Source organism: Grampus griseus (assembly GCF_964374135.1).
Source record: "Grampus griseus genome assembly, chromosome: 2".
Lineage (NCBI taxonomy): Eukaryota > Metazoa > Chordata > Mammalia > Artiodactyla > Delphinidae > Grampus > Grampus griseus.
In genome coordinates this window covers 140,969,648-140,993,597 of record NC_139018.1, presented here as the reverse complement: position 1 = coordinate 140,993,597, position 23,950 = coordinate 140,969,648, and the positions used below count along the sequence as shown (strand labels likewise).

The following is a 23,950-nucleotide window of genomic DNA, read 5'->3' as shown; positions in this document are numbered from 1 at the left end:
TTATGACCCAGGTTGGGTCAGATGCCCATCTGTGGACCATCACTGTAATCAGTGATGCAGAATCCAGCAAGAAGATGGCATTTGCCATTAGGACCACTTGGATGGTATAGAAAGAAAAACAGTTCAACAAAAACCTGGGGTGTTGGAAATTTTTAAAAACATGATCTTGGGGTTTCAGGGACTAAGCAGCAGCAGTCTTCAAACATTTGTATCTATCCAATTTTTAAAAAACAATGTACCCCACAGTGAGATCCAGTTCACACGCATTAGGATGGTCATTGTCCCCCGCCCTTCACAAAAAAAAAGCCCAGACAAACCAGAAAATAACAAGTGTTGGCAAGGATGTAGAGAAATTGAAACACTTACGCTTTGCAGAATGCAAAAGGGTGTAGATGCTGTGGTAAATAATGCAGTGGTTCCTAAAAAAAATATTCAACATAGAATTACTGTATGATCCAGCAGTTCCACTTCTAAGTATATATATGTAAAAGAAGTGAACTCAGGACGGGAACACATATTTTTACACTGATATTCATAGCAGTACTATTCATTCACAGTAGCCAAAAGGTGGAAAGAAATGGCCCAAATGTCCATGGACAGATAAATGGATAAACAAAATGTGGTACATACATCCAGTGGAATATTATTCATCCTTAAAAAGGAAGGAAAATTTGATACATGCTACAGTATGGATAAACCTTGAGGATATTCTGCTAAGCGAAATACGCCAGACGCAATAGACAAATATTGCATGACATTACTTCTTGGAGGTACCTGAAATAATGGAATTCAGAGGCAGAAAATGGCTACCAGAGACTGGGGGAAGAGTTAGTGAGGAGTTAGTATTTAATGGGTACAGAGTTTTAATTTGAGATGAAAAAGTTGTGGCAATGGTTAGTGGTAATAGGTGCGCAAAAATGTGAATGTACTCAATGCCTCTAAATTGAACACTTTAAAATGGTTATAATGGTAAAATTTTATGTTAGATATATTTTACCACAATAAAAAACATTAAAAAAACACAATGTACTCCTTGCACATTTAACTTGGTATCTAAAATTTCATCGAAAAATGTATCCAGTGGAATCAAAATTTGTAGAGATTTTTATCCATAATATCTGTTTAAAAAACTGTAAATTAGCTCTTTAATTAAAGTTAAAGCTCTTTAATTAAAGTGGGAAATTTCTCGTTATTCCTTTTCTCCTTTACTTGTATTTCTAGTCTACTTCTCGCACAGAACGTTATACTAATGAAATGTTTTACAGTTTTAGTCTTCTGTTGATCACGTGTTATACTTCTCTGCAACAAAAACTACATAAATTGAAAATTTAAATTATTTCCTGTGACTAAAAGGCTGTAAGTGTTTTGGATTGCTGTGGCCATTGATTGCTAGGACAATTGATTAAGACTTTATTGGAAATGCTTTTTAATGAGAGAAATGAGGCGTTTTTATAACTCATGTAATTTTGGATGACTCACGTATTGCCAGAATGACTCAGCATTTTCAACACCAAATACATTCCTCTTTTCTGTTTTTATAGATCTGTGCCCTACTGAGTAAACTTGTTCACATAAATAAGTAGATGGGAAATGAGGGTATTGTTATAGAGCAGTGTCATTCAGTTGTTTGAACTCCTTGACTTGTATGCAAAAAATCAGTCATCTATCATTATTTTTAGTCATTTACTTGCCAGCAGTTCCATTCACTCCTTCATATTTGTTGAAAAGAAGGAACTGGAAACCATCTAAGTTGTGAAAAGATTTGTTACCTGAGGCATCAGTCATTGAATTTCTCAGTTTTTTGGAAGTATTCCAAGAATGCTTATGGAGATTTCAGATGACTATGTTTTTCTTTCACTTAGAGACCTGTTTAACTCATTACCTGAAGGATTGAGAAAATTAAAAGGCTGTTAAGTTAAAAAATATACCCTTACGAATACAGTGTTTTTAAATGCTTTTTTTTTTGGCTGTGCCGTGTGGCTTGCGGGATCTTAGTTCCCCTACCAGGGATTGAACCCAGGCCCTTGGCAGTGAAAGTGTGGAGTCCTGACCACTGGACCGCCAGGGAATTCCCTTAAAATACTTTTTATCTTATCACTTGCTTTATGTTTTGTCAAAACCTTGGGTCTGTAGATCTTAACTCATTCTGTTTATGGAAAATGTCAACCATAAAATCTAATTTAATGAAGTTCGTTTTTATCATCAAACCAGTTACTGCTTTTAGTCAGAAAAAGTCTAACTTCATTTTCCCCCAGCGTTTTATTTTGAACATTTTCAAGCATACAGAAAACATGAATGAATTATAAAGTGAACACCCATAATACCCATCACCTAGACTCTGCAGTCAACATTTTGTCATATTTATTTCGCTCAGTGTAATTGAGATTCATCCATGTTGGTGTATGTATCAATAGTCTATTCTTTTTTATTGCTGAGTAATTTCTAGTATATGTATGTATACACCACATTTTATTCTTCTGTTAATGGTCACTTGGATTCATTCCAGGTTTTGGTGATTATGCATAAAGTTGCTATCACCATTCACGTACAGGTCTTTTTGTAGACATACACTTGCATTCCTCTTAGTTCAATACCTAGGAGTAGAATTTCTGGGTCATAGGATAGTATATGTATAATTGTATAAGAAATTGGCAGAGCTTTTTCAAAAGTGGTTGTACCATCATAAAATAATATATGGAAGTTCTGATCGGCAACACCAAATGTTGGCAGACTGTGGAGCAGTCTTTAATTTTAGCCATCTGGTGGGTATGTAGTAGTTTCTCATTGTGGTTTAATTTGCATTTCTTTGATGACTAATGGTGTTGAGCATTTTTTCTAGTGCTTATTGTCCAGTTCTGTATTTTTGTGTGAAATGCCTTTTGAAGATTTGTCTGCCCTTTTAAAAATTGATTTTTTCTTTTACTTTTGAGTTGTTAATATTTCTTATATACTCCACATACTAGCCATTTGTCAGGTATGGTTGCAGATACTTTCTACCATTTTGTAGGTTACTTAATTATTTTCTTAATGGTGTCTTGATGAGCAGACGTTTTTAATTTTGATAAGTCCAGCGTATCAAAACTTTCTGTAATGATCGTTGCTCTCTGTGTCCTCCGTAAGAAACATTGCTATGCATCCCCCTGGCCCCCCCGCCCTAGGTCAGAAAGATAGTCTGTATTTTCTTAGAGAAGCTTTAAAAAGTTAAAACTTTTACTTTTAGGTCTCTCTGATTAATATTAAATTAATGTTTGTAAATGGTGTGAGGTAGGGGGGTCAAGGTTCATTCTCCCCCCCCCCCCCCCGCCGCATATGGGTATTTGGCTGTTCCAGCACCATTTGTTAAAAATGTCGTCATTGAATTGCTTGAAGGCGTGTATATTACTGGGGTTGCATTGAGTATGTGGATCAATTTGGTGGGAAATGACTTTTTAATAATATTGAGGGCTTCCCTGGTGGCGCAGTGGTTGAGAGTCTGCCTGCCAATGCAGGGGACACAGGTTCATGCCCCGGTCCGGGAAGATCCCACGTGCCAATGCAGCGGCGGGGCCCGTAAGCCATGGCCACTGAGCCTGCGCGTCCGGAGCCTGTGCTCCGCAACGGGAGAGGCCACAACAGTGAGAGGCCCACGTACCGCAAAAAAAAAAAAAATAAAAAAAAAATAATAATAATAATATTGAATTTTCCAGTATGTAAACATGTTTATATGCCATTTTAAAATCTAAACATTGTTAATATTTATTTTCAGAAACATTATAGAAATTGCTTTGAAATAAATTACAGAATTCATTTGAAGATCATTAATGTGGTTGAGACTAAAATGAGCCAATGATCATATTTTTATGGTGGGAAGTACAAAGTAAACCTAATAACCTCTCATACCTTAATCTGTAATGTGGCTAAAGTATAGCTGAAATTATAAGGAAGCTTTCTTTGAACATCCTAGGCATCATGCATTCCCTCTCTTCTGAACTACTGTTATTAACACACAGGTTAACAGTACATGGTTCTCTTAGAGTGTGAACTTCCAGGGAGTTGTGATTGACTCAAGTTCAGCCTTTAAAGTTTGATGAATAGTGTGAGAGAAAGTTAGTAAGCCTGGAGATTGGCTTTGATCTGAGAGGCTACAGGGAGCCGTTGAAGGGCACTTGTTTAGGAGAATGAACACCATGAAGAGGGGGTGTTGTGTAAGAATGGGATGAATTACCTGGAAGAGAGAGTCTGGGGCAGGAAGACCATTTTAAACTCTTAATGCTCAAAGTGTGCTCAGCAAACCAGTAGTGTAAGATATCACTTGGGAGTAGGTTAAGAATGCAGATTCTGGGACCTGACCCACACCCACTGAGTTAGAGTCAGTGTTGTAAAGATTCCCAAGTCATTCCTATGCCCATGAAAGTCTGAGAAGTACTGCTTTAGGGAAACGTTCAGTCCCCCTGGTGTGAGTGGTTAAAGGGCCCCAGTGCACACAACAGTTGACATGATCGTGGCAGATGTCTGACTTCTTGCATGTTGGCTCTTTCTCTTTAGATTGTCAAAATGGATGTTTAGAATCATTTCTGTTTTCTTGAGTTGGCGGTGTGGGGGCAGGGGAATAGTCTTTCAAACAGTCTTTTTAGAAATACATTCTAAGAAATGCTACTTTATGGGCTTTTTAAAACTTCAGGAACCATATATCGTTGATTTAAGTAGCCTCAACAGACTGTAAGGTCAGTTATTTAAAAGAAATTTAATGGGGACAAGTGATTCAATGTCCTTTGCTATTCCCAGGGACTGGAATTTGGAGATGAAGTTGAGATTTTGTAGAAGATTTCAAGTGTGGTTGCTGTACAAATTGTAATAGTGCGCTTGTTGAAAGTCTAAAGAGAAAGAAAGGAGAAGACGGCTTTCGTTGTACAGTTTGTGCAATAACTAAAGTACAGTAAATCCACTAGCAGCCTGCTACCCTCACACATAAACTGTTTGTATTTTTCTGTACTCCTTTACCACCATCATCTGTCAACATACAAAATTTTCACATAGTTATATAATCATGATACAGATGCAACTTTGTAGTCTGCTTTACGTCATTTAACATATTACCCTGCTCCCCAGCTCCTCCTCTTCCCTCCTTATCCAGCTGTTCTGCCGTCTTCTTCCTTCTCTTTCCTCTCATCCCTTACCTCCCTGGCTGGCCTCCCTAGCTTGGATCTCTGGTTCATCTTGGGCCCTCTACCACATTATTTCTTATTTAAGAGTGTACAGAGATTTTCCACTGCATGCTTGAGCATCAGTTTGATATTCCTCAGTTCTCAGTTCTTCCTGGCTTGGCTAGCCCAAACACACGTTGCTTATTACCTTCTCCCCTATTACCTCCTCCGAACCAGGTCCCTTTCTGCCGAGGATCAGCTCTTGATGCATCTGCTGTGTGAAGCCATCTCTGGTTTCCCAGGGGCCTCAACAGACTTCTTGCAGTCACCATCTACCTTTATACAATGGAACCTGACTTAATGGTTTCATAAATGGGGGCTTACTGCTCTGCTCTTGTTTCATTTCCCTACTTGGCAGATGCTCAAGAATGATAGCTGCAGAGAACCCTGAGCAGCTTCATGCTAAGTTTTGTTGGCAGAGGAGTCATCAGAGGACAGACATGTTCTTATGCTGAGGATGGAAATGACTAGAGTTGAGGCTATACTACTCTGAGCCCTAGAGCCAGAGCCCCTGGGTCACCTCTGCATTTTGAGTCTGCCAGGGGTTACTGTATTTTAGACTGTGGCAGACTTTGGGTCAGTTTACTTGTTTCCATGAGTTGTCCAGTTGCTAAGAAGTTTGAGAGATTAACTATAAAGAAGATAACTGATATTTTCAAAGGGAGATGCTTTTAAATTTTTGAACCAAATTAAGAAACTTAAATCGGAAATGTTGTGTAGGTACTGATAGAGAAACGTGTAGGGTTAGGGTTAGGGTTGATGTAGAAAGCATTTAAGCTGAGACATTATTCAAATAGATATCCTTAGAAGGAGAAGTCTCACTTCATCATGTGCTCGTTCCCAGTTTTTAGTATCTTCGGAGTGTCTAGTTTGTGCTTGGCTAAAGGTTATAAAGAATATCCTCCCATAAAAAGGGTCAAGTTCCTGTCCAGCATCAGGTGTGAGTTTGAGAAGCAAAGATGGGCTTTACTTAGTAAAATCAGGCTTTGTGTTTCAGACCTTTCAACTTACTGAGTGTTATCCTGTGTTGACAGTTAACTTCTCAGACTTCCTGTCAATGTAGATCGAAGAGGTAGAACAGAATGGACATGTTTGGAGAGCTGGGATCAGGAAGCCATTAGAAAAGAGGCTTTTTGGGGTAAAATGTTTTTGAACACAAATGGCCGCAGATAAGAGTGATCGTGCCTACCAGTTCACCTAGGACTGTCTCTGTTCAAGCTTGCTGTCCTGGTATGATTATTAATATTTGCCCCCTTTCTCTCTCAAAAGTGCCTTCGTTTGGATGATAACTTATGTGGTCATCTACTAAAAGCAACATACTGATAAAATACTTTGTGCCAGACACTGTACCAAATGCTTTATGTAATCCTTGCAAAACACCTGAAAGGTAGCTGCTGTTGCCGCTTTACAGATGAAAAGATGCTCAGAAAGGTTTAGTAACTTGACCAAGATCACACGGTGGCAGACCTGGTGAGTAAAGCAAGGTCTATCAGACTTTTAAAGCGACTTAATTTTTCCCAGCCTGCCACACCAAGGGGTTAACAGGGTCTTCTATTAATTTGAGGAACTAGTGAAAGAATCCTACAATGGTAGTGCAAGCCTTTACCTAAAAGAAACAGTGGAATGGAGAATGTCTGGATAAAGATAAAAAGGTGATGTCTTAGTGGAAATGCTGGGATTAAAGGGAGAGAGTTACACTGTATTTAGATCTTCAGGCTCCTAGATGCTTGTAGCCATTTGTTTCTAAATGGACTTAAACTGATGTGCTGCTCAGGCCTGAGGTCTTTCTGCTTGGGTTTGGAAGTTCATGGTAGTTGTATAGATCAGTGCTACTCAAACTTTTATGTGCATTAATATCAACTGGGAGTCTTGTTAAAATGTAGATCAATTCCATAGGTCTCAAGTGGAGTCTGAGATTCTGTGTTTATAACAAGCACCTAGTGATGCTGATATTGCTGGTCTGCCACACTGTAGTTTGGGTAGCAAGAGTATAGTTGATTAGATTCTCTCTGCCTGGGGCATGAGGGTACCCATATCCACAAATGCCCTGATTTTAGATGGGGAAGGGAGGAACGATTGCTTCTAGTTGTAGGTGTGCTCACATTGTGGTGGAAGGGACTACATAGATAGCTGGTGTAGGTGGGGAATAGGTACTTAAATATGGATTTTTTAAAGGAAGCATTGTGTTTTTATAATTAATACATATGGATTATTTTTAAAGTATATCCTTAGCTTAGGGGAAAGGGGGACAGAGAAGCAGGAGGGAGTGGTCTGGGGTGGGGGCGACACCAGCATGGGTGAGTTCTTGCTCAGCCTGTGCAGTGGTGAAGAAGGCTTTGATAGACACAGACAGGGAGCAAGCAGAGTATCTACAGCCAGACAGGAATAATGTGGATGGATGACACAGCAGCAAAGCTCTTAAAAAAAAAAAAAAAAAGCCAAGGGGAGGAGTCCCTCCCACAGACTGGCCATTTTCCCCCTCTAGGCTATGCCTGAGTGCCTGTGGACAGAAGGGTATACTCAGGAGGCTCTGGCCAGCTGTTCCTGTGGATAACAGCATTATCCTCCACTCTGCCCACTTCGTAACCCTGTCCTGGGCGGTCCCAGGTGGGCATGCTTCCCGTATCTGGTTACTTCTTCTTGTAACATGGGAAAACAAGCAGGGTGGAGTGCTGCCTACCTGGTCTAGGTGCGAGCAGCGTGCTCGCTGAAGCTGGGACCTTCGCTTTACCCTCCTTTCTGAGGAAGAAGCCTTGTGACTGGAGGGCATGTTGGAAAAGGACTGATGCAGGAGAGTATGTTGGCAGACAGGAAATGGCAGTTTCCAGAAGCTCTGGGCAGAGCTGGACTTGGTGCTGGAGCTGTGAGTGGTCACCGAAATAGGGCTTTGGTCCTGGGCAGCACCCCTGAGAAGGGGGCCTGGGCAGCCAGAGGCATCAGTGATCCTTACAGCTGGCCAGTGTATCCTGAGTGCTCCTGGAAAAGCAAGAGAAACAGTATTGACAGAGACAGGTGATGTGAACTCCTGCACATGGGGTTTCTGATAAGGCATAGTCCTGCTTCTGAGACTGTTTCTCTTATTTCGGTCTGTCAGACACTGTTTTGGGAGTGTTTCCTCAGTCTGTACCTACACTTGCAGGAGGGAGGAGCTGGTCCTGCTGTATCTGCTCGTGATTGATGCCCATCCTTTTTGGGGTGAGGGAACTTGGGAGCAGGGAGTATCCTAGTCAGGACAGATCTTACTCTGGCATGTGGGTTGCCCAGTGACTCCCCCTCCCCCTGCCGAAGCTGACCCCCTTTCTCTGATCAGCTGCTCCTGACAAGCCTGGAGCACCAAGTGTTGTTCCCCAGGGTCTGAGTGTACAGTGTTTTTCTGAAGGTTGTCCCATCCTCAGTGGTAAACACTGCTGTGTCAGGGTACTGCTCAGGGGCCACTTGGAGCACATAGATTTTTGCTAGCAGAATTGTGAAGCTTTGCATCGGGCTGCAAAACCAGGGCTTGAGCAAGCAGCTGGAGAGAGTCCAGGACTAGAGTGTTTTTGGGTTTGGGGGGTGGAGAGCAGAGGGAGGGAAAGGGAGGGGCAGGAGGGCAGAGCTACACAAGCAGGCAGTCTGCTGCTTTGGCTTTGCTGTCGGCAGAGAGGACTTCAGTCGTGCCTGAGGGCCGCTTGGCCACTATTGCTGTAGACCGGAGGGCGCTGCCTCGCAACCCTGACTTACCGGCACTGCACCCGGACTGTTCCAAGTAGCTGTTGTGCTGTCTTTTCCCTGGGAGGCAAGTCTCCTCCCTGTTGTCCCCTCCTGCTCCTCCCCCGTTCTGTGAGGGATGATGCCGCTCTCTATTGCACGGCTCAGCCGGCTGATGTCACTGGCAGCGGGAAGCATCAGCAGCCTGATCACATGCTGGCCCAGTCTGTAATGCAGACGGGATAGGGGTGTGTATGTGGGGAGAGGGGCTGTATGGCAACTGCTCTTCCTCTGATACCCCCAAAAGTGCAGGGGCAGCGGCTGCAGCATCCAGCCAGCTTGGATGTCTGGTCCTTGAGCCTAAGGAAACTATTATTAATATTATTTATTGTTGATAATACTGGGGAAAACAGCCCTTAACTCTGGGGTTCTGCTGTCCTCCTGTCCAAAGCAGACTTCCAGGACTCTGAAGAAACAGTTACAAGCAGGATGCTTTTCCCCACCTCTGCGCAAGATTCTTCCCGTGGCCTCCCAGATGCAAATGACTTGTGCCTTGGCCTGCAGTCCCTCAGTCTCACAGGCTGGGACCGACCCTGGAGCACCCAGGACTCAGATTCTTCAGCCCAGAGCAGCACACACTCAGGTGAGTGCCAGAAAATGAGTTGGCTTGGGGTGGTGGTGGTGGTGTATGGGGTAGTGAGTGAAGATATCCACAGCAACAGTTGTTCTGTTCACCTTTGCATCTCCCCCCCTCCCCATACAACATGGAGCTGTTTTGCAAAAGATGGAAATGCTGGCTGTGAGTGTGGCAGGACAGATGGTTGCTTGTAAAAGCAGGCATGGCTTTTCCACTTACCCTGATAAATTCCCTGGAGTTGTTAGTCTGTACCTGAGGTGGCCCCGAGAAGGGTCCACAAGGTGACAGTCTTATGCAGAAAAGATCCAGCTAACCCCCTAGTGCCCAGGCCTGTCTTGGAGATGATGAAGCAAAACACTTTTAGGTGGGGGAGGGGACTTAAGGGGCTGATTACTGGATGTCCAGATTCTATTTCTCAGTGGCTTTTAAAACTAGGGAGCTATGTGTGAAGGATGGATGGTCCCTGAATCATGGCAAGGGAAGAATTTTAACCATAAGTGAGGCTGGGTAATACTGGGATATTGGAATTGGCTTAACATAAGGTTAAGAGCATTGATCCTGGAAAGGGGTAAGCAGGGTAAGTGGGGTGGAGTAACTCTCAGCTGCGGAGGCTTTTTTTTTCTTTCTTTGTGTTAAGGGTGACCAAGTAGATGAAGGAAGAACCACTCCCCTTTAGGATCCCTTGTCATCTTGGAAGGATTTGATGGGGACAAGTTGAAGGGGCTTCTTGGCAACCCCTTGAACTGCTTCTGCTCAGACCTTCCCATTGCCCGTTTATTTCCCTCCTGTGGTTCAAGGGGGAGGGTTGGCCAGATGCAAGGCTTGGAGTATTCAGGAAGAAATGTGAACTTAAGAAATACTGTAACTATACATAAAAATCTATGTATTTTCGCTTTACGTAAATTACACCTTAATAAAAAGAATATTGGCAGCAGGTACTTTAAAAAGATGGAAAGGGGGGGTGGGGGCGGCCATTTGCTGTTGGTGCTGACAGTGGGGTTCACAGAGCCTGCCATCCTTCCTTTCCTCCCATCTCCAGAAGCTGGCAGTCATGGCAGCAAGGTACTGTCTTGTTGATTTCTCTGGCCTCCACCCTGTTTGGCGCAGGTCTTTTTTTAGAATGCTTTGCAGAGCCTGGGACTGTTGTGTCTGTTGGCATTTTAATGCCCGGTTTTTTGGTAAATCCCATTTGATTGGGGGTAGAGGGTGGATTTTTTTTATTTGGCTGCAGGTGGGGAAGAGCTTCACCTTAGTTGAGTTGAGGTAGAATTTCTTGAAGTTACCAGCCTTTAGCTGACTCAGGTTTTTCCCTGGGCTGGGAAGTGTGGTGTCACTGTTTGGTATCCTGTGCCTGGAGATCTTGGCATGGAGGTAGTGGTAGTTTCTTTTATGTGGTATTACGAAGCCAGCCGGGGGGGGCGGCCTGTGAAGCTGACCTTGTCCCCACCCTCACTGCTGTATCTGAGCAAAAGACAGGGGAGCCCACCCAGGAGGCAGGCACGTGTCTGTGGTGATCAGTGTTTGACCAAGACAGTGTCTCTCACTGGCATCACGTTGGGTGTGGCCCTTATTTGGCTCTGGTTTCTCTTAGCTGCAGGGTTCCTTCTGAAATGTATTATAACAAATAGAAATGTAGGAGGGGCCAACTTGGGGCTTGGAGAGGGCCTGAAAGTCATTCTGAAATTAGGCTGTTAAAAAAAAAAAAAAATAGTTTGGGCCCAGCCATAATTTCCTCAGTGTCCCCACCACCTGAAAGGCCTGTTTGTAGTTATTTGTCTCTGAAGTGGGGGTGGATTTACTTCTCCATGTTCTGTGTCAGGCACTTAGGTAATAAACACTACATGATTTTTTGGATCAGGGAGGGCCTGTAATCTGTGGCCCTGGCATTCATGGGAACCCAGAGAGTTGCCCCAGAGGTGTGACTTAGCCAAGGGCAGGGTTAGTGTGTGTATGTCTTCCTTTCCGAGGGTTGAGGGCGCAGCCATCCCTGATCCCCACGTTATCCTTGGGAGCTGTGGTGATGGCCATCTCTCTCCTTTCTCTGAGCTCTGGGCCTTCTTGGAAAGCCCACATGAGGGTGCCGCCTCCTGGAGTAGGACGCAGCCCTCCCACCAGCCAGCTGCACCCTTGCCAGCAATGCAGGAACATGCAGCCCACATTCCAGTGCCTACACTGCCTCCCCATCTGAAGACCAACTAGCTCAGTTTCTTCAGGGAGGGAGGAGGTATTTCAACAGCTCTGGACAGTCTGGGAGTCATCACTGCAGACAGCCTGGTAGCTTGCTGTCTCTGCATGGAGCGCCTGGTGCAAGCTTCTTCCTTGGCCCTGCTGGGGGATATATTGCCCCATGTGGCTATGGGTTTACATCTGACCATTTTCCACAACTCTTTAAGTTTTCAGCAATGTGTAGGGGGCAAGGTTGGAGATAGCAGGGCTCTTGCCTGAAAAATCTTGGCTAAATTCATTCAACAAATACTTGAGCACTGGCTGTGTGCCAGGCACTGAAGATACATCAACGAATAAAATTATTGCCCTTAAAAATCCCCTTAACTATCAAGGGGAAATAGAACGAATACCAAATGCAGCATGATAGTTGCTGTGCTTGGGGGCTTTCATTTTCTCCCTTAAGGATTTTTTTGGCATTGGGGCAACATTTCATTGGATTCTCAGCATGAGACTGGTACATGGAGACCTGTCTCCAGGGGCTAAGGTCCTTCTGCTACATGGATTTCATTGGCCTGGGAGGCCTGCAGGAAGACCCTGGGGTGTAATCTGTTTTCGAGAGTTGTGCCTGTAAGGCCAGCATTGGTTTGGGTGTGGTACTCTGTGAGGTCCCTCCCTTCTAGACTCTGCCTACCCCTAAGGCCTCATCTCACGCTGGGAAAGGAGGCCTTCCTTCCCATCAGGGCGAGATGAATGTTAGAGGTGACCCCAGTGACATGTGTCTGGGGCTACCTTTGTCTTACTTGCAGTGTCCTAAGTCTTGTAATGGAACAGGAGGGCTATGAAAGCTATCCTCAATGTCCTGGGATGGGGGAGAGAGTGACTAATCACCATTTATCGACTACTTCCTATATGAAGTATATCACATGATTTAATGCTTTCACAATCCTGTGAAATGGGTACTATTATTGTTCCTATCTGAAAGATGAGGAAATAATGCTCACAGAGCTCGTGAAGTGCCAAAGGTGAAACAACGACCAGAATTCGAGCCTGGGTTTCTTTGATTCCAAGCCTCTTATGCTTCCTATCACACCTGTGTTCCTGTGGGCAGAACCCTAACGTGCTGAGCAAGAACACTTCCGGGAAGGTATCTCTGTATATACAACTCCAGGGCTGTTCAGCCATGATGTTTTCCTTTGCCGAGGGTCCCTCAAGGCTAGGGCACGAGACAGTTCTGACTCCCTCTTCACCCTGAGTCTCAGCTCATCAGCTGTGCCCCCCTCCCCGATGCATTTGTGTTCCTGCCTTCCCCCGGTGACTCTTGCATGCAGCATTACTCAGCAGGAAGTGGGGTGACTGAGAACCTACTTTAGGGGACCTGGAAACAAGGACTCCTAATGAAGGCCTTGTGCAGAAGCCCAGTGGGCAGACCAGACGCTCAGTCTAAGGATGCCAGAGGACGTGTCCTGTTTCCTCCCACTCTCCTTAGAAGTCCCTTGGAGATTAACCTGTTCACCCTCTTTGATTTCTGCCCTGACCAGTGAAGAGTATGTTCCCTGTGCTTTGTCACTTACAGGCTCCCCATTGGTCTGCAGGCTGAATCAGCCTGGGATGAGAGGGGAGTCTTCAGCATTTTGCTTCTGCTGCTGCTCTACTTCCAAATAACCTTTCTGAGGCAACGTTCAAAGTAGGGTTGGGTTCCTTCTCTGTGGAACATGGACTTCTGGGCCCAAACAAGTTCTCCTGCAAATCTACCTCAGCTGTCCAAGTCTTCACTGCTTACATTCCCAGTATGTAGCACAGAGCCTGGCTCCTGTCTTTTTAGTAAGTATTTACTGAGTGAATGATGAGTGCTGAGTTAATTCCGGGTAAGTTTGAACTACAGAGTTCAGACAAAGTCTCTTTCTCTTCTGCTTCCTACTTGTGTTGATCATCTGGACGGACCGATGGTTCAGTGATCAGTATCTCTGAGCCCTCATAGCTTTTAGGGCATGATGATGCATTTACAGAAAGTTTTTTTCATACACCGGAGCATGAATTCTGTCACGGAGTCAGGTAGTCTACTGAGGAGAATAGCTTTTAGTGCAGAGAGGAGGGAGGGCCTGAGGAGCAGTGTGACAACGTGGTACCTCCTAGGTGAGAAAGAAGTTGAGGTGGTTGGGTCCAGGGACCGAGTATGCTGACCTTACATGGGACTTGAGCATGTCATTTCTTCAGGTTAATGAAACTTGTCCAGTGATCAAGATCGGGGAGGAAGGCTATGTCGGGTACCACCTTGGACCTGTGGGATCCAGAGTTGGTGGAGGGAATTCAGACTCGCAGGATCACCGCCTGAGTTGGGGTGTGTTGTAGAGTTGCAGGGTTGGGGTCATAGGCAGAGAGCGTTGTTATACCTGCAATGAGTGCTCCTCACTTATGCCTTTAGGTAGATTTTGAGCAGGCAACCCAGGACCAAGGGTTGGGATAGGGAAGAAGGGTTCCAGGTGCAGCCTTGTGTCTCGGGCTGGAAATAATGGCTCCTGGTCTGGGTTTTTCCCATGATTACTCCTGTTAGACAGACTATGATGTCTCAGGCCTGGGCTCTCCCTGAGCTGAGCTCAAGCTCAGTGTCTTGCAGTGCAGGCATCTGGTGCCTGGCTCCTGCTGCCATTGCTGCTGCCGCCATCACTCTTGGGTGCCTTTGTACTCTTGGGGAAGGCTTCAGAAAATTCCAGCAGTGACTCAGCTGTAAAACCCACAGGAGCTGGCACAGAAGGGTGAAAGTGGAGAAAGTTAACAATCAGTCTAAAAATATTACTGCTGATTTGGTCTCTTGTACCCTCTGAGGTAGCATTAATGAGCTGGAACCCTCTGCCAGGTCCTCTTCTCCCCGTGACTTCTGTTAGAACTGTCTGTAGCTGATGCGGATTCCTGCCGGCATGTGAGTGGGGATGGGTGCCTGTGCTCCAGGGAGAGCATACTGTTTTTCTTAGTCACTTTTGGAAGATAAGGATTTGCCGTACACTTGGCCACCAGGGCTGGAGGCACCTGGTAAACCTCAGACTTCCTTTGATCCCTGAGTTGTAGAGGTCAAGATAGGAGCAGAGCAAAGAGGTCAGGGCCTTGGCCACCATTGAAAGGGACTATGGGACTTGTCTCCCCCCGCTTAGTCCATCTAGGTTAATACTCGACATCTGACTTTGATGAAGTTCTATGCCGTACGATGGGGAGTGTAGTTTGAGATCGGTCACTGGCCTACAGCATAAGGAACCTGTCACTTCCACTGGATTTTGGGTTATATGGCTTGAAGAGTGTGTCTTCCCAGGAGGTATACTTTATACTTCAAGTTAGGAAGAAGTGATTGCTCCTTCCCTCCTGATTCCCAGCTGGTGGGAATCAATGCTCCTTACTCAGCAACCTTATATAGGGGAATATAGTCTCATGGGCTGAGCTGGGAGCAAGACAGGCTCTGTCTCTTGAAACGAGGTCCCACCTTTCCAAGAAGCCCACTGTCTCTGCTGCTTTCCTCCCTTTGATCTGTAGATACTCAGAGAACTACATAGCCAGGTCATTTGTGAGGTTGGGCTATATAGAGGGCCAGTCAGGTCACTGTAGGGCATCTGACCATGAGTGACAGTTTCCAGAACTTGGCTCCTTCTGTGGGTTGAAGAAACTATCAAACCACCTAGAAAATCCTTGGCCTCTTGATACAGGTTTTCTTGTCTTCCCTATATCTTCTAGTCAAACTCCTGTATTCTTGGCCTCTTCCAATTTAATATTTGCAGGAAACTGATGTGGAGGTGCTGATGTGACCCAGGTGTGTTAATTCTGGTACACTCTGATGTTTCATGTTTGTCTGACAGCACTGTCCCTTTCCCGTTTTCCTGTGTGGTTGGAATTAGTGTTCAGTGGATACTCTTCCCTGCTCCTTGTATTTGAATGTAGAAGTATATTTCAGTGGTTGTGAGGATCCCAGGGAGAGTGACTCTCTTCAGCCTGTATCTATATATGTTTAGTTCTCTTTGAAGAAAGTATTTGAAACTAGTGGAAGGAATATTGTCACAAATTTGGTATGGCAAGTAACAGTACTTTCAGCTTCTGTTTTGGTGATGGGCTGGGCTGGGATGAACTAAGGTTTTTTCCCCTCTAATTCTGAATAGCATCTCAGTCAGCACTGTGTCCTTAAACTGAATAACCTTGATAGAAGGGGAGTAGCCTCAGTGAGCATACTGGCTCCTAGGGATATGATACTCCCTTTCTTTCAGTACTATTCATATTCAGCAAGCGTTGATCACCTGCTTTCTGCCAGGTGTTGAGCTAATTACTGCTGGAGTGGGGTGGTAAGGATGGCCCTTGGTGTGCTTGGTTGAGAAGGCAGAACTTTGTACCTAAGTGTGTCTGCAAATATCTATGCAAGTGTTTCTGATGCTTTAAAAAGCTTGTTTAAAAGAAGATGATTTCTCTTACAGGTAGAGACTCCAAAGGTACTCAGTTACCATTTTTTCCCCTGGGATTCTAGTCCCTATTGGTTGTGCTTGATTTCTGTTTTCTGGTCGGATCAGTTGCCTTGAAAAAGGTGAAGAAAGTCAAATGGGCATTGACTGGTTTTCCTTCGGTCATAAAAAAATTTTTTTGTTTGGAAATTTCAAATTTACAGAAGTCACAAATACAGGAGAATCTGGATAAATGAAATACAAGTAACCTTTGTATAATTTTTATTTTGTATTTCATTTATCCAGATTCTCCTGTTGTTGACATTTACCTCATTTGGTTTATCATTTTCAATTCTCTCTCTATATGTATATCTCTCTCTATAATTTCTTCCTGTACCATAAAGAATAATGTTCTAACGTACATTCATGTATAGCAAAAGCTATGAACTTCAGTCAACTTAAAATTGATATAATACTCTCATTAAACTGTTGTTCATATTCCAGTTTTCTCTGGTGACCCAATAGTGTCCTTAATAGCACTTTTCTCTCCTTTGTCTCTTAGCAGTTGTCTGCCTCAAGCAGTAGGCCCACGCTCTCTTTGTATTTGCTTGATATAAGCTTACAGAGTTCTTGTCTTGAATGTTTTTCACAATGTTCAGCTTCTTTCTGGCTGTCACTTTTCCTGAAACTATTATCACAGTCCATGCCAATTTTTTTAATATTAATTATTTTTCCTGGTTAGGTCTCTTTCCCTCCCTCCTCTCCTCCAGCACCCCCTCCCCACACCGGTGGGGGTCGGGGGGGTTGGGGGGCATGTTTCAGAGATCAGACTCTTTGGGAAATGTCCTACATAGCCACCTTGGGTTCTTTTTTCCTCCTGTGTATTAGTTGCCATTGTGCTGTAAGAGCTGTATTTGAATAACCTACAGTTTTTTAAGTCAAGGAACTAATTACATACAAAAGGTTCTGGGGTGTGGTAAGGGGACTGATTAGAAGCTTGAAGTAGCAAGCCTCAGATTTTTCTAGATTAGTGCCTCTCAGACTTTAATGTGCACACAAATCTCCTGGGGATCTTGTTAAAATGCAGGTTCTGATTCAGTAGGTCTGGAGTGGGGCCCAAGATACATTTTTAATGAGTTCCTGGAGCAGCAAGGTCCTAGAGAAGTTTTAAGACCTGGATGATTTAGATCCCAAGGTATTGACCTCTGGAACCCGAGATGGCTTGTCTGTAGTTGATGGTCTTACAGGAATTTGAACAAAAGAGAGGTGTCAAGAACATGAAGACAAGAAGATGTAAAGTCCTGAGTATTAAAAAAAAAAAAAAAAAAAAAAGTAGGGAATGGTGTGTTACAAAGGATAAAGCAAGGAATCAGAAAGAATTGGGTCCCACTCTGTCACTAATTAGCTGACAAACTCACTACAAACACTTGCCCTTTAAGCGTTGGTTTCCTTTTGTTAAGATGGGGTAATAATACCCCCTTCTTAGGATGCAGGGAAGATTATTTACCTAAAGTGCTTCTGACACAGTATCTGGCATATACTAGATGTGCAGCATGTGGAAGCTGCTATTAGTGAATGGTCGGAGCTTGACTGCACCTGTTCCAGACTGGAGAACAGATGATTGACCATGAACTCTGAGCACTTAAGGAAGTGGAGTTCATTAGTGGCCATTGTGGGTTGTCATGCCATTTTCTTTTTAGACAGGCTTATTATCAGATTAGAGGAGTGTTACAGACATAATCGCTAGCTTTGACACAGGAATTTGACAAAGCCTCAAGATATACCTTTGTGGGCATGTCAAAAAAAAATTGTAGGTTAGTTGAGGTAGATGGATTTGTGGGTGTTAGAACAGATGTATCAACACAGTCATGAATACAGGTTGTTGTAAATGAGAAAGGTGGTCTACACTGGCACCCATATTGCTTTTTGACTCTTTCAAATACACTATTTTAAAATCTTGGGTAAAGACGTAGTTACTGTGGCCCATACTTATCCTCCTTGATGCCCCCCTGACACAAGTCCTTTGGGCCAGCCATCTCCTTGAGCGTTTTTCTGCATCCTGCTTAATGCTGTGTTTCCCTGACAACTCTTGGAGCTCTGCTGTGCCACCCTTCCTAGGATTAACAAACTGCCCTTTATCTTGTTTGTCTCTGGCGAACGCTCCTGCCAACTTCTGCCTCCGCTGAAGGTTTTTTCCTTCAGGATGTCACTTTCTCAAGTGGAGGCTGCATGTTCTCCCAGCCTTATCTACCTCAGGGTCATTCTTTTTGTTGTTGTTACCAATTCCCCCGTCCTTTCCCTTTTCTGAAGATCTCAATATGTGTTTTCTGTTTGTTTTAACCCCAGGCCCACTTGTCACTGTGGGTCCCTTTAACGTCCACGTGAATGACCTATCCAGTATTTTAGCCTCCACACAGTCCACCTCAACCACCTGTGGTCGCACACCCTGGACCGCACCGTCCTCAGGACTTTGGACTTCACTGTTCCCCTCTTCCTGTTTCTCCTGTCTGCCCCTCCCCTCCTCTGGTAGCTGTCAGCACATGGGCCATTGCTGCTTCTCCATTTGCTTCCAGCATCTTGACTCTCTCCTGTCTTTCACCTGTAATGCATGACCCCTTCTTCATCTCTGTTGCTGGGACCATCAACCCTGTTGTCTCATTTCCTCCTTCACACCCTCTTTGGGAAAAACCCGCAGCCCTGTATGGGTGCAGTGTCCACCCAGGTTCCCAACGCTGCTGGAGAGAGTCACCCAAGTCTGATTTAATACTCAGTCCCAGCCGGGCACTGGGTACCGGCACTGTCCTCCCCAGTGTCCCTGCTCAGCCTCCTTGGCTGTCCCCATGGCAGCTCCCCAGTATCTCCCACTTACCTTCAGGATAAAATCTAAACACCCTAATTTGGTTTTCGAAGCTCTCTGTGATGTGACTGTTACCTCATCATTCACCGCTCTAACCTTGTTTCCGTAAAATGTGAAGAAAGGTGAGGCCCTCTTAGGGCAATGGTACCACTTTTAAGACCAATACATGTGATATGTTAGTTTTCACAGTGCTTTTTTTTTTTTTTTGACACGTCTTGCAGCAGCAGGTAGGAGCCTGGAATAAATCTTCACATCTCCTGCCCTCTCAGGGCGTGAATTCCAGGGGCTTGGGCTCGGTGTTTCATTGAGGTAGGGGTTTGTCAGGAGTATTTGAGAAATTTGACAAAAGTATTTCTGATGGGTGTCAGAATCTAAGCGTTGAGGGACACTTAGTTTCAGCATACCTGTGCATATTCAGTGCCTGTGCTTGGGAAACTGCTTTGAAAGTCCTAGTTTTAAAAGAATGTTTCCTTAAGAAAGGAAGTCATAAACTAAGTAATAAACTCCTTGCTGAAGATGGTAAAGCTCCCCCCTCCCCAGCACACATACATGTTAGACTGGCTAGATTTAAAAAACCAACCCTACTTAGTGTTGGCCAGCATGTGGAGGGACTGAAATTCATCAATGCTGGTGGGAGGGTAAAATGGTACATCTGCTTTGGAGAACAGTAGGACAGTTTCTTTAAAAATCAAGGATAAATAAACACAATAAAATAAACACATCCACACTGTTCCCTGCATTTAAAAAAAAAAATTGATACACCTACCTTATTTTGAGCTGAGAGGGAGGTGGTTGGCCAACGGAGAGCAGGTTGGTCTGATCTTGCACATACCCTCTGTCATGAATACCCTGAAAGAATGCTTTCACTTTGATTTCATGCTTAGAGAGGTTTATTCCTGCCTCAGGAGGCTCACCACAGCCCCAGCCAGACATTCAGGCTGACTTTCAGGCTGACTTGGACCCTGAAAGAAAACCAGCTTTGGTGACCTGTGTCTCACTCAGGTACTGGTGAGTAATTATGAGGTAGAGCCAGTCACAGCCACCGTTTATTGAACACTTTCATATGTAAACGCATTATTTTGGTTTCACCTCACAGCCTTTTTGAGGGGGATGTTTTCCCCTTTCTCCAGATGAAAAAACAAAATCAGATTAATATGGCTTCTTTCTTACCTAGCTTTGGTGCCACCATAGCTCCATGGCCAAAGCCCTCTTCCACCCCCTCCTCATGGATAAAAGGGTGTTTTGCTTTGCTTTGGATTCCTTATTTCCCCAAGGCCAAGTGTGGGAAAATGCTGCTCTCCCTTGCCGTCCTCTTTACCTCCCTTATCTTTCCTGGCCTCTGCTTCACTCTTTTTTGATGTTTAATATTTAAATATTGTGCACTGGGTACTGCTGTGCTGAGCACTCCATCTGCTGTCTTAATTATTGAACCCTCCTGACAATGTTATGAAATAGTTGGTATTCCACCCAAGATGCCATGAGAAAATGGAGACTCAGAGAGCTTCCCCGAGCACGCAGCCATATAAAGGTGCGTCAGACCCAGGGTTTCACCCCAAGATTGTCGTAAGCCAGAGCCGGCTTAACCACAGCATCACTCTGCTTCCATCCTAAATGTGTGAAGTCCAAGGGTGCATAGAAGAGAATCTGCATATGCTAGAATTTTGCATAAAGGAATCTCTTAGATGAGGTGGTATGTCATGCTCTACCAGACTTCTGGGATGTGCCATGAAGTTCTGTATTTTAGCTATGTAGTGTTAGAAAGGTGGGAGTTCCTCTAATAAACATAGTAAGGAAGGAGTATGGTTTGGGCTTCCTAATTGTGCTGAAGGCATCTCCTATGGCAACACGGGCATGTGTGTCCAGACATTAATAGCAGTTGTGACCAGGGTCCCCAGTGGTACAGGTTCCCAGATGCTGGCCCTGACCCGCAAGCCTGGGTGGCAGAGAGCAGGAGTTTTGCTGCTTCTGTTGCAGCAGGAACTTGGGTCTTCAGAATGCCATCCTGTCCCTTCCGCTCATGGACCCCGGGTGTCTGTCTGCTCGTTACACTCTTAACTGCGGCTCTGTCATGCTTTCGGTGGTCGTGGCTTGGTCCATCTTGCTGGGTGGCTGTGGGAGGGAAAGGCAAGGGCTCTTGGCTGGAAAGAAAACTAAGAGGTCATGAGACTTCCTTTTTATTTCCTCCCTTTTTTTTTTCTCTCTTCCTAGTATTGAGCATGCTCCACAATCCATTGGGCAGTGTCCTGGGGAAACCCCCCTTGAGCTTCCTGCCTCTGGACCCCCTTGGATCTGACTTGGTGGACAAGTTTCCAGCACCCTCCGTTAGAGGATCCCGCCTGGACACCCGGCCCATCCTGGACTCCCGTTCTAGCAGCCCCTCTGACTCAGACACCAGTGGCTTCAGCTCTGGATCAGATCATCTCTCAGATTTGATTGTATGTAACTTGCTGCAGAGTGGCGTGGGGAGAGCACGTGAGCTGGAGGTGGGATGCATGCCCACTAGAATGCAGGCCGCGAGGTGGCATGATGGGAGGTGTGGAGACATGTATAGAGCTTTCCATCCTCGACAGAATAGAGGGTGCCTCGTATACCCATTATGTGCATTGAGCAGTACATTTCGGGACCTGACCTGAGGACTCTACAGGTTGCTCCAAGAGCCCTTGGGAAAGTTAGTTTCAAAAATAAATATGGGAGTCCTGGCAGTGTTCTGTTTCTTGACCTCCATGGGTGTTTTCTTAGCCTTTAAACAATATCATTTATGTACCTTTATGTATGATACCTCAAATATTTTAACTGATGATTTTAAGAATCACAAGTTAGTAATCAGTGGGTCTAGGGTTTTAATCCGGATCTGACTCCAGCTCTTTTTCAGAGGCCATGACGAATCCATGAAATAATGTCTCAGAGTTAATCTTTGCATCTCCTGCTCTGCATCTACAGCCACGTGTGACATGTGTGGCACTCGTGCTAAAGGGAGTTGGAAAGTGGATTACGATAGATGAGGAATAGGGGATATTAGAAGTAAATATATAGGAATGGCAGGGAGAAATCATCCTAAAGTAAAATTCAATTTAAGGTGCCTTCTGAGCCGCCTTCTCTACTACCAAAGCCACTGAGCTGACTGTTCAATGAATATAATGGCTATTTTCCTTCCCCCTTCTCTTCCGTATCCAAGACTGGCAACGCTGGTTGTTGCCACGTCCCATTCATAACATGACCTCTTAGGGCCCACCTTGCCTCCCGCCAGTCTGTCCTAGGATATGAAAGCTGGCATTGGTGTCCCCACTACTCCCTGGTTTTATCTGTTCAGGATGTGTTTCCAGAAAGGTAACTACAAGCAGGGCTCCTTTGATTCTCTGGGCTGCAGTTTTTATTCCCCTATAAAATGGGATTAGATGGGATGCTTATATATATATATTTTTTTTTATAATTCTTTTCATTACTTTATATGGGCCTTAGTCTTGGAAATTTGCCTCATAACCAGCTTTAATGTTTTGGGATTTTGTTTAAAGAACTTTTCTCTGATTCCCACCCCAAAGGTTAATTGATGAAGGGGTATGAACAGACAAGTCACAGAAGAGGAAATAGAGGCAGTATTTGAACTTACAGGAAATATTCTATTGAGTGATTATTTTAGTTCATTTTTTGATAATGTGGTATCATTTCTACCCACTTAAATTAGTAGAATTTAGAGCCTTGACACAAGCTTGTTGTTTTTAGAAACTTGTGTTCTCATATATTTCTAATAGAACACAGAACCTTCATAGAAAGCATTTTGGTATTCTACGTCTAGGAATCTGACCAGAGAACACACAAAATATGAAGAAGCTACGTTTTATTTAAATGTTTTTTAAATAAAGTTTAAAGCTTTTATTTATAATCCTGAAAACTTGCAAAGTATCTAAATGTTTAACAGTAGGGGGAATAGGTCAGTGGAGTGTAGCTTGTTCCCGAAATAGAATATCATAAATTAATTAAAAATGGTTATGAAGACTGGCAACGTGGAGAAAAAGACTGAACTGGGGAGAAAAGAATTTGTTTAAATTATGGTATAAGGACAGCTAATCTTAAGAACGCATAGGAAGAAAGTCTAAACGAAAATATATCAAATATTGGTATTTTTCATAATTTCTATAGTGTGATTATTACTTTTGTAACAACTGTTCTTTAAAAACCTATCTTCCTTTTTTCTTCCCTAGTCAAGCCTCCGAATTTCTCCTCCCCTGCCCTTCCTGTCTCTGACGGGGGGTGGTCCCAGAGACCCTTTAAAGATGGGGGTTGGGTCCCGGCTGGACCAAGAGCAAGCTGCTCTGGCTGCAGTCACGCCCTCCCCAACCAGCGCATCAAAGAGATGGCCAGGAGCTTCTGTGTGGCCGTCCTGGGACCTCCTTGAAGCCCCCAAAGACCCCTTCAGCATAGAGAGAGAGGCCAGGCTACACAGGCAAGCTGCAGGTGAGTGTGGCTGTGGGCCTGCTGGGGGCCTGGGGCCTCATTCTCGGGCAGTGAATAAAAGTGACCTTAGTTCACAGACTGGGGAACTGTCCACAAGAGGACTTGACTGCATGGTGACGTCTGCTTCTGCACAGAGTGGTCTATTCTGAGGAGTGAGTGCTAATGCGGACACACTCGGTAACCTTTTTGAGGCTGAGCAGAGAGGAACAATAGATAATCTGGCACACTGGGTTGTGCCTATTAGGGGTCGGATCCATCTCTGACTTCTGCTCTTCTGTGGAGATTGTGCACTGCTCTCGCTTTTGATTCTTTTCACAGGTGCATGTGTTCAAGAGAAACCCTGGAAATGGTGCCTAGAATTTTGTCTCCCTCCCCCTTTCTAATTCAAAGACATGTCACGCACAACCCACGCTGGAGCTTTCTTCCCCAGGGCTGTCTGATTGGTATACACAGGGATGCACTGGGGGGGGGGGGGTGGTCCATTTGTCAACCTCCAAGGTAAGGGATGTCCCCAGGTGTACTGGTCTCTCAGGAACCCTTAGATTCTGTCGTTTAAGTT

General features: G+C 44.5%; 1 protein-coding gene across 2 annotated transcripts in view; it reads left to right on the top strand.

The window, feature by feature from the left end:
• The window catches only part of CPEB1 (cytoplasmic polyadenylation element binding protein 1), a gene marked incomplete at its 3' end in the record, with an annotated part of 82,644 nt that overhangs the window by 48,341 nt on the left and 10,353 nt on the right, over positions 1–23,950 (top strand). For both annotated transcript variants that reach the window (XM_082649047.1, XM_082649048.1), the window contains exons 2-4: positions 9,325–9,513; positions 21,148–21,374; positions 23,139–23,391. In XM_082649047.1, coding sequence (XP_082505173.1) covers positions 9,360–9,513; positions 21,148–21,374; positions 23,139–23,391 — 634 coding nt within the window. In that variant the 5' untranslated portion in view covers positions 9,325–9,359. The remainder of the gene's footprint in view (positions 1–9,324; positions 9,514–21,147; positions 21,375–23,138; positions 23,392–23,950) is intronic.